Source organism: Mytilus galloprovincialis, chromosome 10 (genome assembly GCF_965363235.1).
Source record: "Mytilus galloprovincialis chromosome 10, xbMytGall1.hap1.1, whole genome shotgun sequence".
NCBI classification, from domain to species: domain Eukaryota; kingdom Metazoa; phylum Mollusca; class Bivalvia; order Mytilida; family Mytilidae; genus Mytilus; species Mytilus galloprovincialis.
Window position 1 is genome coordinate 43100354 of NC_134847.1, and position 18898 is coordinate 43119251.

Consider the following 18898-nt stretch of genomic DNA (forward strand, 5'->3'; position numbering starts at 1 on the left):
ACTGTTGGCTATTCAAAATGTCCTCTGCAAGTTCATCTTTAATTGGAGTGTAAATAGTTATCAAAGGTACAAGGATTATAATTTAGTACGCCAGACTCGCGTTTCGTCTACATAAGACTCATCAGTGACGCTTATATCAAAATATTTATAAAGCCAAACAAGTACAAAGTTGAAGAGCATTGAGGATTCAATAGTCCAAAAACGTTGTGCCAAATACGGCTACGGTAATCTATACCTGGGATAAGAAAATCTTTAGTTTTTCGAAAGATTCAAAGTTTTGTAACAGGAAATTTATTAAAATGACCACATTATTGATATTCATGTCAACACCGAAGTGTTGACTACTGGGCTGGTGATACCCTCGGGGACGAAACGTCCACCAGCAGTAGCATCGGCCCAGTGGTGTAAATAGTCACCAGGATTATAATTTAGTACGTCAGATGCGTAACATTAGACTGACCATACATAACTTCAACAAATATCAATTTCATCAGTTAACAAAAATTGTAAGTAAATATATTTGTTCATGACATAGAACAGATGAATGCTGGGTAAATTCTTTTTAATTCAGATTTAAAACTGTGAAACAGTCAACGGGTATTTATTCGTGTGTTGTTGAACGAGTGTTATGCTTCTTTCCACAGTGGCTCTTTGTAGTTTTGGTATTTGTTGTAGTCGGTGGCGATGTAGTTGGTATCGGGCATGCTTTAGGAATGGTTTCACTCGAATCACAAACTTCACCAGGTGGAGAACATGATGATGGCCTATTGCAGCCTAGCGACGGAGGCAGTGGGGTAGCTGAAAGTATATTTGAAAGATACATTTAGATGAATTTTAATATTTGTGCAATACACTGTGTGTTCTGTGTTTGTTAAAAAAACGCACGATTTAACAAGATAGATTTTGATACAAATTTTGATTATTATAGTTTTATACCGTTTAAGTATTATGCTATTATACTGATTTTATCTTTATGTGTATACTGATGGTTTCATTATGCTCATTCATTATGCTAATTATAATTATGGAAATAAAAAAAATAATACTACAAAACATATCTTACAGTCGGTTGCATTTAGTGTGTAGGTAAAGGTAATCTAGTTTGTTAGCTTGCTTACTAGCTGAACCGTGAAGTCATTTTTCAGTAAGATATGCTATCCTTCATTCGAAGTAGCCTAGTCCTACAGACAGACAGTTTGGTTATCTGTCAGACTAGTCTACTCTTAAAGGAGGGCAGTTTACCTAACCTAATAATGACTTCACGGTGCAAACTATCTGTCTGTAGGACTAGCTAGGCTACTTCGAAAAGAGGATAGCATATCGTACCGAAAAATGACTTCACGGTTCAGCTAGCAAGCAAGCTTACCAAAGATATTGCCTTTACTTACACACTCAATGCAATCGACTGTAACAACAAAATAAGGCAATATGCTGTATACAGAATATGAAACGCATTTATTTTGTAGTTTATTATTTCAGACAATGAATCAATTATGTAACTACGTAATTAACTTACAAGGTGGTGTTCTTCCTGCAAAATATTTATCAATGCTTAGTGAACTATTTTTTGAAAGTTGGTCTTTAAACAGTATTGTCGTTTTACCTTTACTCCTTCGTTATGTCATTTATACCTGATAATTATTATTGAATCTGTCGACTTTATCGATTTCAGTTCCAATTCAACAAGTAGATAAACTATAATAATTTGTTTTCAATTTAGGTTAGGGATTTTGCGTGATGATCTGTACTGTTTTTTGATCGAAATGTGCTTGATTGTTTTTCGAATTATGATTGGAATCCTGAGTACTGAAGAGTAATGAGTAACAAAAATCGTTACTCGTAAAGGAAAATAATTTATATTTCGTTTAAAACTTCATTAAAGCACAAACTCTACAAAAAAATAGACGGTGACACATCCTAAGGCATATTCAGGTTAAGGTATTACTTAATAGACAAAAGGCAAAAATGCTTCTCTATGAATTACATGTTAACATTAAGGATAACAAAACCAGAATTTTCAACATTTCCGGAGAATAAGTATTTACAATTCCACTATCAACACCCTTTCACATGTTATATTTGCATACTCTAAACATGCGCCATTGTTTAAGTTTTCTATACAGAGAATTGAATCATGTACATGGATGATTTATGTTGTTCTTCATCTCAAAGTTGCTAGAAAGTGTTAAGCAAAGGATGCACTTCAGTTTAATTACATCGAAGCGGTTCCTGTGATATTTTTACACTGTATAATTAGTAGAATGCATAATGAAACTATATAATATTTGTTTTCATAAAGTGACCGTTTCAGAATCTAATGCAGTGTGGGTAATATTTCCAAAAGCGTACACCAAAACGTCGTGATTGGTTAAAATGTCATAAACAAAAGACATTCAACCAATGAGGTAAATTTATTTTCATTCTGGTGTACGAAAAATGAAATTACCCATGATTCTTTAGATTCTTAAACAGCCAATCATAGACATAGTAGTACAAAGTATACAGTACTAGTGTTAACATTGTAAAATAAAATTAAACAATTTTCAACAACCAACAAAGAATAAAGAATCTATGTCTACATGTAAGATATGCGCAATTAAATAATTTGGCAGCACAAGGTTGTCTCTACATTTCTAATTCATTAATTTTTGGAACTATTTATTTTGGAAAAAAAAAATAACAAAGAAAACCAAGGTTTTGAAAAGATTTTTAGAGTGTAAATGACGTAAAACCATGTTATAAAATGTTAAACTGAAAAGTAGAGATAAATGTGTTAAATTCTTAATTACACTAGCTAGATAAAATAAGACGACTCCGAATATCTGACAAAAACTCAAAAAAATTCTTTGTTACATAGAAGTACATAATTTTTTTTCACTCAACCAGGACTTACCAACTGTCCACAAAAACGTATAATCTGGCACTCCACAAAATTCACATACATCTGTAAATGATGTTGTCTGGTTTACAGAACGAAATGAATCTGAAAAAAATTACAAAGTTTTCTAATTTCTAAAAAATATCATGTGAGCTAAGTTTTTTTTCTTCAATATAAGCCCAAACATCAATAAAACAACACAACACATACTCGGCATGATGTATATATGTTTTCAGAAATATTAGTTATTCAGAGTTTCATTATTTCAATATGCTGCTAACATGAAAATGCACGACATATGCATAACTGGGCGTATAGCAATTTTCCAATCACAATGATTGTAATAAGTGTTGATCTAAATATAAGCCGCAGAAGATACCAAAGGGTCTTTCAAAACTCACAAGTCAACGAAAAACTGTCATCGCCATGGCTATAATCAAAGTCCAAAAGTTATTAAACAATAACGAACTTATAATAATAATAAAAAAAAACATCTTAAAGTGGCAGTTGAAAATAATTGTCAATCTGTTGTAACAGCAAATTCTTGATACGTGCATTTGTATGACAATGCCCAAGTAACGGTTATAAGTTAAACAATCGGTGTAAAAAATTTAGGAATACAGAACTTTTATACGATGGTTCACGTAAAGGAAAAACCTTATGTTTTTGCGCTTTCGTTTGTATTTCGTCATGTTTTGAAATGTCTTAAATGTGCCCAGAGCATTTAAATGACTTTCGCGGAAATTTATTTTATTTTTATTTTGTAGATTTCTGCGAGCTCCTGTGCATTAATTATTTTTGTTATGCATCCCAATAAGAATAAAACCTCTATTGTCTTTTTTTAATTAAGAATTTGAAAACAATGAACTATGCATATCGTTTGCAAATTGGTTCATATACATATGGATTTACGTAGGAGGTAGTTTGTAACATCCATTATTATATATATCTCTGAATCTGCGCTAAGTATAGACATATCGAATATTTAATCATGGGGTTGCTTTCAAAGCAAAAGAAGCACGTCATACTATATAAACATTATTCTCTTGATTAGAGGAATCTTGTTAGAACTAATCGGGAAAAATACAAAGGAAACAAATCAATTATATGTAAGACTCAGGTCGAGGTCCGGTCTCTAATCGACGTCCGTTCCTCAAATCGACGTCCAAATCTGACGTCGCAATACAATATCCTCAAACCGATGGCCGATTTGATGCCTATCTAATCAACGTCCAATTTTATCTTCTCTAATCGACGTCCAATTTTAGCTGCTCTTATTGACGTCCGTTTTTGACAAGTAAACAATATTGAACTGAATTGATGACTATCTTTTATTTACTACTATAAATAGGTTGTGATATCAATTATATTTTTGTTTAAGATAACATAAAGATCAGGTGATGTGATATGATTTCCGATGGGACAACTATCGACCGGAGTTTAATTAAACTGAATCTTAGCAATTATAGGTAACCCTACGGCTTTCAACAATGATAAAAGTCTGAACGGCAATGCTATGAAAGGCCTCGACATGAATTATGTAAACAATTCAAATTAGAAAATTGAGAGGCGGATATAAAGGGCTTTCAAGACCCCCCATTTGTTGGAAAAATTTGGCCCGTTGGGAACACTCCTTTCAAAAATGGCTTGATCCGCCCCTGCGTTTGCACTTAGTTGGCCCCCTTATGAAAATTTCTGAATCCGCCAGTGGCAACGACAACCACTGGACTATAGGCACATTAAGAATACCATGGGGTTAAACATGTGTGTGTTAGTATTAACCCTCCACTAACCTGGAACAGCGGTATAGTACATAACAACATAACAAATATAATGCCATTTTTTGAGAATATGTTTCAATCCAGGTGTAAAACTCATAGCTTTGTTGAAAACTCTCTTACAGAGTCCGTATTATAAAACTTCTTTATCTTGTATATTGTTGAAGACTGAATAATGCAGCTAGATATCGTTTGATTTCCTTGTCGTTGATTTGCATTCTGATTGAATTACTCTTACATGTATGTCATTTATCAATTCGAATAGGAATGAGTGACACACTATTATGTAGTTCTATTGGATTAACTTTTTATCACGATAAACATTAATATGCATGTTACCTATTTGGGGTTAATACTATTCTATATGAAAAGTATGTATAAATATTTGAAAGTTTAGATGACATAAGCATGATAAGAATCTAACAAAACATGTACATGTATAGATGTTTGTTCAGTAATTTGTTAATTTTTAATGACGAACATCGATAAGGGAAGACTACAACCAAGCGAACGTCGTTTTGGCAATACATGACGTTACATTGGACGTCGATTAGAGGATCAAAATATTGGACGTCGATTTGAGAATGTGACGTCAGATCTGGACGTCGATCTTAGAAACGGACGTCGGCTAGAGGCCGGATGTCTATCTGTGTCTAACATATGTATGTATCATCTGGTGGTATAAACATGTAGCATACATTTAGTACGGACATGCCAATTTCTGGATTTTAAGATAAATATTGCATGTATAATAATGTGATGAACAGCGGATAAACTTACTCCAACCTCCCATTACAAACTCAAGGGGAATATCCGGATTATAATTGATCGAAAAGCACCTGAAGCTGTCAGTGCCCTCTAATCTGAAAAAGTGTATCTTTAGTTAATCATGTTCGAAGTATGCACTACCTTATGTTCCTATACTTTATATTCTATTTCTATTTTATGATATTATACATTTATTTCTTGTGCCAGAAGGAGATATCATAATCTAGGAAAAGGTAGATCCATGATTTATTTCACTTCCTACTCTTTTTTTTTAACTTCTGGACATAAGATATAAAAACCACATAACGTTTTTTTTTTAGATAACTGAACACATTGTCAACATACACAACAATACTCAGTACTGATTCAAAGTTAATTATTTGTCGTATATGGTTTGTTTTTAGTTGTGAAATATTTAAAAAAAACGAGATTACTATACTATCCCTTTTTCAGCTCAGGCGATTTCCTGAGTTGTTATTTTTTGGTATCTTGAGGCTTCGAGCTATTAGAAATTTTCATCTCAATGGATAAAACTTGTACTTCGATTTAAACCATTGTCTTTTTTCCATTTTGTTTTCTTTCAGCATTTACTTGTATCCTCTTTGAATTACAATTTCTAATTGTTAATTGCATATTCTATTGAATTTTTTTAAGCCTTTGCTGATCTTTCGAGTCTAATTCACTTATCTGTTCTTCAGACTGTCCAAACTTTAACATCAAAGTGAAAAAAGCTAACACTGTATGAATACATGTTTGGTATACAGCGTCTTGCTGGATAAGCATATATCTACATGTATCGAATGATGAATATAACATAGGACGATTACAAGCTTGTACCCCGTACGAAATGTAATGAGTTTAGATTTCACTGCAGTGTTTTGCAGATTTTAGTCTGTCTTTTCCAATATAATGATATATGTCTTTTTCAATTTATTCTATTAATCGGTATTCTTTTCATGACATTTCCCCTTTTTATACATTGCTTAAACCTAAAGCTACTGAGTTTTGACACTTTAATGCGTTGGGCACGTTTTATGACAATAAAATGGACTTCAAGCAGTTCATGTAATTTTGAAAAGTAAGAACAGATAAGTAAATAAGACTCACAAGATCATAACATCACGTCTTGCGTATTAAAGTATTTGCATGGTACCTTAGGTAACTATTTACGCCACTGGTTTGATACAACTGCAGGAGGACGTTTCGTCCCCGAGTGTATCACCAGACCAGTTGTCATTTTTATAAATATTAAAAATATCCATTATTCGAAATACTACGGATTTTTGTATCCAAGTCATAACTTAACCTAGCCGTATTTGGCACAACATTTTGTAATTTTTTATCCAAAATGCTCTTCAACTATTGACTTGTTGGGCTAGTTTTGACACTTTAATGCGTTGGGCATGTTTTGTGACTATAAAATGGACTTCAAGCAGTTCATGTAATTGTGGAAAGTAAGAACAGATAAGTAAATAAGACTCACAAGATCATAACATCACGTCTTGCGTATTAAAGTATTTGCATGGTACCTTAGGTAACTATTTATACCACTGGTTTGATACAACTTCAGGAGGACATTTCGTCCCCGAGTGTATCACCAGCCCAGTTGTCATTTTTGTAAATATTAAATGTATGCGTTATTCGAATTGCTAAGGATTTTTGTATCCCAGTCATAACTTATCTTAGCCGTACTTGGCACAACATTTTGTAATTTTTTATCCAAAATGCTCTTCAACTTTTGACTTGTTTGGCTGTCTAACTAATTTAATTTGAGCCTTATGAAGACAGAACTCGCGTCTTGCGTATCAATTTATAAATCTTGTACATTTGATAACTATTTACGAACCATACTGTAGAATAAACCTGTTTAATTTAGAATGAAGAAATTGGCACAATAGATTTCTCAAATTAATTTTGACATCAAGATACACTGTACATTAATTTACCTCAAAATCAGGAATTTTTCTGTTATTTGATGACAAATGAAGTTTAAACGAGTTTCTATGCGTATAGTACTCGTTCTACCATCAGCATTAAACGTCCAAGTCTCAGAAAAATTATGATTGTAATCTCCAAATGTTTGATTGTGCCATGGACAAGGAAAATAACATGGATATTCCGTCATACCTGGAATAAAAGTATATAAGTTAATATAAATAATACTTAATTAGGTCACGGAAACGGATAGGAAGGCAATTCCTTGAACATTAAATATATGGTATGCATTGTTTCTAACATATATGTGTTTGAACAATGCTTGAAAGCAGATAGAATGATGAGCTTTGTTTGGCATTTTTTTTTCTGTTTCGAGACTAGTACATTTACAATTTACATTTTGAGACAAAAGATAGTTTTGTTTCGATTCCGTTTCAAAGGAAAAGTTTTGGGTTATAAACGTTAATTTTGAATCTGAAGTGGTCTAAATCTGTCAACTGTTGCTCTTTTTCATAAATACAATGTTGAGAATTATTTATAAGAAAGTCTTTAGTTTTATCTGATTGTTAACCGACCAAAAGAATCATCACTCTGGCACGCTTTAGTGCGATATTCAATTAGATGAATATTAGCATAATTCTTATCATCAAGATAACAGAAAAGCATATCGTTCCATTGAATATAAATAATATACTAGATATTTTTTTAATTTTAAATATATTCGTACCAATTAGAAACAGAAAAATGGAGAGGCCTTGATTGGCATTTACATATTTTGTCAATTTTTAAAGACTTGCCTTCTTAAATTTTCAATGGAGTTTGGTATTTTTGTTATCCTTTTTTCTCACATATATAAGATACGGTTAATAACCGTCATACAAGTAAAAAAAAATTGAAAAGGGGGCGGAGACTATTACCAAAGGGACAAATAAAATACCACAATAGAAATCGTATTATGCTGTATCTTCAGAATGGGGTTAAAAAAATACAAAAAAAAACAACAGTTTATTTTTATAGACGGTATTACACCAGAGCAAAAAAAAAAGAGATTTTTATAACTCTCATGAATGTATAGTATTTTGTATGTGAAGCTCTTAAATTGCACCATTATCTATTCCATACGCATGATTCTAAAAAGAAAGACTCTATTCAATACGCATGATTGAAGCTGTTACCAGTTCACTACATCTTGTAACGTCGGTAGTAAGTGTATTTGGCAGGAAATCAAGTTTACAATTTGATGTTATACCAAACCGTTTTTGGGCATTGCAAATGGTAAAGACAGAGTAAAAAGGATATGTCACAATTTGTGTTGAAATTTTCCATACAACTTTAATTAATTGAACATTTGAACGTCACTTGAAAATCGAAAACAAACCTACTTTTACTTTTTAAATTCTGAATTCTGAGACTGAATGCATTTGAATAGAATAGGCGAACATGTGTAAAAAAATCAAATTTAATCGGTGGTCAAGTAATATTACAAATCCATTCATTTTACTTTAATAATAATGATTTATTCAGAAGCAATACAGCTTATAGAATATACATTTTACAATATTTTTTAAATGCATCATTGTAATATAAAAAAAAAGAAAATATTATAAACAATACATGTATGGCTGCTGATGAAAATAAATTAATATGTTAAATAAGTAAAACAGCTACATACTGTGGATTCATTTATTTTCGTGGGTATCAATTTTCGAGGATTGCTGAAAACTTGCATAATCGTGGATATTTGATTTCGTGGTTTTGCCAATCTCTGTATACAAAGCCTATTGAAATATGCTATTCGTTGAACATTTGAATTCGTGGTTCACTTGTACCCACGAAATCCACGAAAATTGGTATCTTACGAATAATAATGAATCCACAGTATTATGATTTTTATCAATATTAAACAAAAAGTTACCTAAATTATTAAGTTTTTTTTTCACATTTTTAACTGATAACAACTGTATAAGTTAAAAGTGGATAGATTGCAATTACTATTTCTTAATATATTGTTTTCTTACATCACTATATATTTTACATTATACATGTTCTAGAATAACATGGTATACACTTTCTTCCATAGTGTTATTGCACATAGTGCATACTCTATTTTCTCTATCTACATTGTAATATCTGCCTTATTGATTGATATCTTTTCTGCTGCGACGAAATTAACTCTGTAACATGTATTGATAAATTTAATATATGTACAGAGTAAATGTTCTCATCTCAAGTCTAAATCTTCATCTCTTATGTATCAATAAATAAAATGTATATTTAAGAATCACATCATGCCTTCCTATGTTAAGTGTTTTGTTCGCTCAAAAAAGAACTTGACTATAAAATAACTATCACTTTCTTAATTAAATGTATGGAAAACAAGTTTCTTACCTGTAGAAATTTGTAAAAGTGAGATCATATAACACATCAAAATTTGCTTGTGCATTTTGCCTGCTCTGTACTGCACGTTTGTAAAAGATAAATTGAATATTCAATTTCAATAAAAGAAGAGATGCTGTTGATCAAGTATACACATTTTATATACTAAAATTATCTCTAAGTTGCGTCAACTGTCTGGTTTTTTTTCCAGATGTGACAAGTTAAAACTTCCTTGATTGAATATGATAATAATCAATAATGTTTGCATTATACACTATTAACAGTGTCTAAATAATTATTCAAATCTACTACACATTTTGTTGTTCCATCTCTAATACATATTATGTCTGTTTGTTTTGTTCACACATCGTTGTCTATATAATGAAATGTTATGCGACTGTCATACAAGTTAAAGTTTTAGCTAGCTACAAAACCAGATTTAACCAACCTTTTCAAATAAGAAGATGTCTGTACCACGTCAGTTGTCTATTCGTGTAATGTGTTTGGCTTTCGATTTTGCTATTTGATTTGGGACTTTAATTTCTGTTTTCAATAATTCTCGGATTTCAGTATTTTTGTGATTTTACTTTTCTCATATTTCATGGATTGACATGTGAAGCTCGTCGATGAATGAGAGATTAAGACAATATTTCAAAAGTATTTTTAGTCCAGTTTGGACTGTATCAGGAAATCGAAATTATAAATCCAATACGACGTGTTAAATACAACAAATATTTACGTGTTGCAATTTTCAAGTGACTTCACCGATCACAGTCAATCTGTTACACTTGTTATCTTCCTTGTTCTGAAAAAAAGCTTAAGTTTGTACTTTCTGAAATAAAAACAAAAATCTGATTAAAATCAACTTTTTTCACTTTGTTGCTTTATACTTGTCTCTTATAACTAAAGAATCGCGAATTCAATGTGGTCAATTAGAATTTATTTCACACATTTGCTTACTCAGACTTTTATCGTATACCCTACATGCATGCTGATATCTTTTATAAAGCAGGAATGAATACAATATGTATATGTATATAGTGTTGCCAATAGCCAAGCAAGCAGAGTGGACCACGGAATGTATTAATTATTTACATAAATGTATCTGAAAAATATATATAAACAAGTCTAAATTGAAAACAACGATCGAAACATTTGATTGTGATGGATAAAAACTGCATTTTTTATACGTGTGCATGTAACAAATTTCGTTGTAGAGGGGTCTTAATACAACAGAAACAACATTTTTCATAGGTCAAAAGAGTGAACAAAATTATTTTAACAAAACACATTAGATTAGCAGGTCGAATCACTGATGTTTTTAAACCCTTCTGACTGCCTTTGACGATTGCCAAATAAATTGATCACAAAGTGTAACAAAATGGATCGCTATATTAATTTAATACCAAGAAGAAAACAATAAATTTGCGGCAAAGATGGTCAATCACAACATGAGGTGCATTTTTTTTTTGTAATTACTTGTCTCTTCAGTGATGTTACAGGTAGTGATCAAAACGTATTTGGAAGGCCATTTAATTTACCTCAATTAAGGATAGACTCTTGAATTTTTAAGAATCAAATTAGGATGAACGGATTATATATACCGCAAGGGGAAATATAATACAAGCCCAAACGAAATAAATATAAACAAGTCTAAATTGAAAACAACGTTCAAACCTATGATTGCATTTGATGAAAACCGCAATTTGTATACGTTTACATGTATCACAACGTGACATTGATCACAAGGTGTAACAAAATGGATCTCTATATTAATTTAATATCAAGAAGAAAACGATAAACTTGCGGCAAAGATGGTTAACCATAACATGAGGTGCTATTTTATTTTTACACCATAGCCGGATTTTGACAATTAATGTCTCTTCAGTGATGTAAGGGATCGAAAAGTATTTGGAAGGCCATTTAATTTATTCAATTTAGGATACACGTTTGAATTTTTAAAATCAAATTAAGATGAACGGATTATATAAAACGGAGGGAAAATATAATATAAGCCCAACAGAAATGAATATAACCAAGTCTGAATTGAAAAAACGTTCACACTTATGATTGTGTTGGATAAACACCGCAATTTTTTTAATTGTGCATGTAACAAATGTCGTTGTAGAAAGGTCTTAATACAGCGCAAACAACAAGATCGAAAGAGTGAAAAAATATATTTTAACAAAACGCATTATACTAGCAGGTCGAACAACTGATGTTCTTAAACCCTGCTGACTACCATTGACGATTGCCAAATAAATTGATGACAATGTATATATATATATATATATATATATATATATATATATATATATATATATATATATATATATATATATATATATATATATATATATATTTGTAAACGTATAAACAAAATATCCACAAATACTCTTAATAACAAAACAATGAAATATACTTTTAGGTACAACTTAGCTAGATTAATGTAAACCTTATACGAACAAGAGCTATAATATGGTTAACATGAATGTAAACTGAATAAATGAATAACTCGATCGTGAACGACCTCGCCGGCCAGGAACAACCAAACAAACCAATTATGGGATAAACTGGAAACCTGGGTCCGACCCAATCCGATAAGTCGTCTCATTAGACATACTAGTACTCGGACGTGTATTGTTTTGAAAACATATAAATACAAGTATCATAGTATATTCATTATATGAATGGAACTTACATGTTGCCCTGTCTTCGGCAGACTAGAAAGTAATAATCTCAGTGAAAAAAATTCTCGCCATAAAGTTAGTCACGTGTCTTATACCTAGTGACGTAAACTGATAAAAATATACGCTAGTACCGTACATACAATAATTTCTCGCTTTACTAACGAAACGTGGGAAATTATACGTATACCTTATACCCTCTATTATAGGACAGGAATGAATACAATATATATATAGAGTTGCGATAGCCCAGCAAGCATAGGGTTGGAGTGTATTAAAAATATATCAAGTTTCAATTTTTTGTGACACTGAAATTCTCTTTTCTAAAGTATCTTCCATATAACCATCTTTAAAAAAATCTGTTTTCCACCTCCCATGGGGCTTTATGCATCTTTTATTTACATTAGACTTACGCGGCAGCTGCAGTTGTACCACCCGATCGTAAGGAATGGAAAACAAGATTCGAGATTGGGGCTACCAGCTTAAGTCTCTTAAGTACCAGGATTATAATTTAGTACGCCAGACGCGCGTTTCGTTTACATAAAGACTCATCAGTGACGCTCAAATCAAAATATTTATAAAGCCAAACAAATACAAAGTTGAAGAGCATTGAGGATGAAAAATTCCAAAAAATTGTGCCAAATACGGCTAAGGTAATCTATGCCTTTCCTTGATGTTTTCCTTAGCAACAGCGTAGCTAATAAGTGTATTCGTATTATATATATATATAAATTTGGCTACGAATTTGAATCTAAAACATAAGTTTATTAGTGTTCAGATTGTGCGTCTAATCCAGCTTAAGACAAATATCATAACTACATGTTAACTGGACAAGTGATAGTGATACCTTTTGGAATAATAATTTCATTCACTTGACTGTTTTGATCCGTTTTGCTATTAGAAACAAAAAGTTTTAAATGATTTTGGAAAATGCTACATCTTTGAATCTTAATTCACTAATCTCATCGAACCTGAGAAAACCTGAATAAGACAACATAATCATATTGAGATCCTATAAGTAAATCTGAACTATCTGCGTACATATAGCATAGATCTATCAACATGTCATTGTTAACTGTATCATTTTTTATTACAGGCCAAACATAACGTCTTTTAGCGGATTCTCAAAGGTATTTTACAAATGAATTTTCTGTCGGATCATTAAAACTGTTAAGATGATGGGCCCCATTTGATTGAATATACAGCTGAATTAAAAACACTTGAAGAACATAGTTCATCTTTTAATTTCTGTTCTCATGTGTTTGACAACTTCTCTTAGCATTTTGGTAAATATATACTCAGCTGTCGCAATGCCAAATGGCAATACATTTAAAACAAAATATCGCATAATACCGTAAAAAACAAATGCAAAACCAAGAAAAGATATGTGTATTTCTGTGATCGCAATATGGTGATATGCTGACTTCAAATAAAGCTTTATAGCAAATCACCCTTTTTAAAAGGTCTCGTGTGTTTTTTTAATCTTCGTACTTAAATCTAAATTGAAAACGATGTGGGTTGAACTGTCGACAATCTACAACAAGTCTAGGTTTGTTCTTATTGTAAGCAACTGTGAGAGGGTTAACAACAAAAGGCCTTTCTTTTACTTCTAAAACACATCTCTTCTCTATTAATTTTCTTATTTCAATTTTTGAGTATCAAGTGAAGATCTGATCATGGTTCTGTCTTAAAATGTAATTCATATACGTTTTTAAATAACATCTAAAATATGTATATTGCTTGTAATTGATTTAGATTTTAACTGACCAACAGGTGAGAAAATACATGAAGGCTAGTCAATCGTGACATTTAACACCGATTAAAAACTAACCTTATCATTAACTTCATTATTGCAATAAAATGTCATGTGAACATCAGTTTTTATTGAACTCTGTTCAGTATCATTCAAATTTTAACATATACTTTTAGTCAAGATTGGCAAATTAAATAATTATGATAAATTTGTTTTCAAAGTACTCATCTTCTTCTTTTCCGGACAATTATGGAATCTTCTTCCAGAGTTAAAGCACCTTCCAGGTTTCAAAGTAAAATTGGTATTCTCTACCTTCTCTCTTGTGTATGGTGTTTTTCTTGTGTTTATTTTCTTTAATTTCTCTGATTTTTGTCTTCTTTCTGCTCTGTTTTGTGCCCTGATTATTTTCATCTCATCTTCCGAATCGTCAGCGATAGGATTTGTCACGTATTAGCTTAGAACCACCCATCAAGTTCCGAGGAATTCGGCATTTTAATAAGCTTATTTTACTTATGTCATACCTTCTTCTATCTTGGCTTTAGCTGCTCGTACGAAAAAGGAGTAGGTCAGGTAAGGGCCGATGTTTGGCCTTAAAGTTAAGGTTCATCTGATGAAAAATGATGGGCAATTTTTAAACACTGAAGATTCTTCTTTGGTAGATTCAAGTAGTTTATGTAACAAAATAAACTGATTAAGTCATTAAGACGTTCAAATTCAAGCTTAAATATAACAAAAATATATCAAATATGCCATATTCTGTATGTCTGTATGTATAGTACACAAGACACAACAAAGAAAACTAAAGACTTAGCAACAAGAACCAAACCTAAATCGATGTTGAAAAACAACACGGGTCTTTAAACCTTTTTGAATTGAGTGCACACCTTTACAATGTATCTTTTTCTTAACTCACAAGAGACAAGTTTTCGATTTCTATTTTTTTTTAATACCAGAATGCTTGCCAAAAAAATTGAACGATCATATTTCGTCCTTTTCAAAATTGTGATGTTTTTGCTGTGTTTGAATTCACACGACGACTGATGTATGCATGCCAGGAAACGTTTACCCTGTCTTATGTACTGAGTCACAGTCATGTATGAGTTCATGCGGTTTCTTTTGTTTGTGTTACCTCTATTTGTATTTGCGCAATGCATTCATGTGATTTGAACATCGGTACTGTTTCTTATATGTATATTTAAAAAAAAAGTTATACTGTAACTTAGTTGCAGCATTTTAGAACCTTTATTTTTATAGCTTATAACATTCAATCGCAGCTACAGATGAGTTTTGTAAACCAGACATATAATTTTATTGAATAAGTTCATTTTTGTGGCTCAAGGTAAAAAACAGAAACAACTCATTAATCTACACGATTTAATTCAAGTCCGATGATATGTTTGCATCGTATGATATATTATATGACAATCAAATGAAATATGCAAAAACAACACAAAAATTTGAATATTACTCTTTTGAAAGATTAGCAATAAATTTGAGACAAGAAGATGATGAAAATGTAGAAGCTTAGGTCACATTTTTCCTAAGCTTTGGATCAACTTGAAATTGAGGTGCAAAGGGGTGCATACCAAAAAAACAGAACTAACATGGGTCGCCGATCGGACACGAAAAGGCAAAAACTGGCTGTTATGAGAATGACAATTTAAACTTTAATGTAAATGTTAATGCAAAAAATCAAAAAAATCAACAACATTAAACCACGTTCAAATCCACCATTTTCTACATTTGAAAATGACTGAGTCAGTCAGAAATATAACAGTTTTTGTCCATTCGTTTGGTTTTTTTTCCCTTTGATTTTGCCATTTGATAAGAGACTTTCCGTTTGAATTTTCCTCGGAGTTCAGTATATTTGGGATTTTACTTTGTAAAGAAGTCTAAGCGATGTGCGCACTACCAATACTAAGAAAGAACTCAAGTGGCAATCGATATTTATTCACCCTTACTTTATAATCATGTGTATATGTGTAGGCATGAGGCAAACACCTGGGTCAAACTAGTTATGCATAAGGTTCAAGGGAATACACTTACAATAATAAGGTTTATGTTGAAAATAGTTATCGAAGGTACCAGGATTATAATTTAGTACGCCAGCGTCTACATAAGACTCATCAGTGACGTTCATATCATTCTATCTATAGAGCCAAACAAGTACAAAGTTTAAGAGCATTGAGGATCCAAAATTCCAAAAAGTTGTGCCAAATACGGCTTAGGTCATGTATGCCTGAGATAAGAAAATCCTTAGAAAAAACAGTTAATAACTCAGGGGTAAGACTTCCAAGCAAAATATAGATCCAACTGAACTTTAGTGATCACCCTAAATGAAATAGCATAAGAACCCGCCATATTAACTTCTAGAGAGGCAATATTGCGTTAACCTAGATAGAGAATATACAAGCTTTTTTCAATAGTCTTTGTAACTATGATTTCAAATAACATTGAAATGTCCACTGGTGACTTTATTTTGATTAAGCATAATCGTTAGGTCTTTGTTTGAGCTGTTGCGTATGCCTCCTCTTTGAAGTACATAGTATCTGTATCCAAGAATAGAAAAAGAAGACTTTGATCTTAATATTTGTATCTTTGTTGAGTTTATTTGTTGTAAGCGTCAGAAAAAATAAGCAAGTATAGCAGCTTAATGTCTATGTATATATAAAGTCTTTGTTATATCAATATTTTCCATGATCAATTCAACCAGCGCAACGTGTAGTTTCTGATTACCTTTCCACAGCATTTTTAGCCAGCCATGATTATTTTGTGGATTTGAGTAGGTTATGTTTATGACCTATGTAGTACTGTGGAGGCTGCTGTTTATCGTTTTAACAAATATATATAAAATATTGTGCCCTTATTCAAATTCGACATTTTATTATATCGATAAAATTGAGAATGGAAATGGGGAATGTGTCATAGAGACAACAACCCGACCATAGAAAAAACAACAGCAGAAGGTCACCAACAGGTCTTCAATGTAGCGAGAAATTCCCGCACCCGGAGGCGTCCTTCAGCTGGCCCCTAAACAAATATATACTAGTTCAGTGATAATGAACGCCATACTAATTTCCAAATTGTACACAAGAAACTAAAATTGAAATAGGATATTCATTTTTGGTTAAATCTCTTCTGATGTATACGTATTACCAATGTTATTTCAACTGATCGAGCGGAGCTTACGTTTTAATTTGCATAAGGACAGTCTATTTGAAGATGTGTTTGATAAGGACGATTGCCATTATAATTATAACTGATTTCTAATCATCAGTGTCATCAAAGGAATTTACAAAAGAATGACTGGACACTTCATTGATGAGTTTATTCTAAAACACCTTTCTATAGATGGACTGATTTATTATGAACGAACCGGTCAAACTCCGCCCAGTCAAGGGAAATAAATTGAATAATTAAACTCATCATAGATACCAGGACTAAATTTTGTATATACGCCAGACGTGCGTTTCGTCTACAAAAAGACTCATCAGTGACGCTGGAATCCAAAAAAGATAAAAAGGCCAAATAAAGTACAAAGTTGAAGAGCATTGAGGACCTAAATTCCTAAAAGTTTTGCCAATCCAGATAAGGTAATATATGCCTGAGGTATAAAAGCCTTAGTATTTCAAAAATTCAAAATTTTGTAAACAGTATATTTAAAAATATATCCATATTAATGATAATTCATGTCGGCACAAAAAGTGCTGACTACTGGGCTGGTGATACCCTCGGGAAAATATATTTCCACCAGAAGTGGCATCGACCCAGTGGTTGTAAATAAACTTATCATAGAAACCAGGACTAAATTTTGTATATACGCCAGACGCGCTTTTCGTCTACAAAAAGACTCACCAGTGACGCTCGAATCCAAAAAAGTTAAAAAGGCCAAAAAAAGTACAAAGTTGAAGAGCACTGAGGACCAAAATTCCTAAAAGTTTTGCCAAATACAGCTAAGGTAATCCATGCCTCAGGTGGAAAGTCTTAGTATTTCAAAAATTCTGTTGTAAACAGTTTATTTATAAATATAACCATATCAATGATAATTCATGTCGGCACAAAAAGTGCTGACTACTGGGCCGGTGATACCCTCGGGAAAAATAAATCTCCACCAGCAGTGGCATCGACCCAGTGGTTGTAAATAAACTCATCATAGATACCAGGACTAAATTTTGTATATACGCCAGACGCGCTTTTCGTCTACAAATAGACTCATCAGTGACGCTCGAATCCAAAAAAGTTAAAAAGGCTAAAAAAAAGTACAAAGTTGAAAAGAATTGAGGACCAAAATTCCTCAAAGTTTTGCCAAATACAGCTAAGGTAATCTATGTCTGAGGTAGAAAAGCCTTAAAATTCTTTTGTAAACAGTTTATTTTTAAAAAATAACCATATCAATGATAATTCATGTCGGCACAAAAAGTGCTGACTACTTATACTTCTTATACATGTAATATGGTGCTGATATGATTATCGATACTAGCTTCTATTACAATTCCATCGATACTTGTATAGATAAGTAGACATTAATGGCTTTAGAAATGTCTGCAATAATGTTTACTAATAGATAAATAAATTTTTCGATCATTTCAAAGATCGACGGACGGCAACAAATCCACATTCATGCACCTCAGCAATGATGTGTTTATCGATCTATGCAAAGACCTTTAGTATCGATGCATACAAAAGAATTTAAAGATACTAAATTGAGATTCACTCATTGGTC

At 32.0% G+C, this 18898-nt stretch overlaps 1 protein-coding gene across 1 annotated transcript; it reads right to left on the bottom strand.

Annotated features, from left to right (window-relative positions):
• Positions 1-287: 287 nt before the first annotated feature.
• On the bottom strand, positions 288-9926 carry LOC143049184 (uncharacterized). The gene is made up of 6 exons (XM_076222916.1): positions 9748-9926; positions 7371-7551; positions 5437-5519; positions 2894-2983; positions 1517-1531; positions 288-798 (listed from the first exon to the last, which is right to left on the bottom strand). The coding sequence occupies exons 1-6, from the start codon at positions 9800-9802 to the stop codon at positions 602-604; spliced, it is 621 nt and encodes a 206-aa protein (XP_076079031.1). The 5' UTR covers positions 9803-9926; the 3' UTR covers positions 288-601.
• Positions 9927-18898: the final 8972 nt, after the last annotated feature.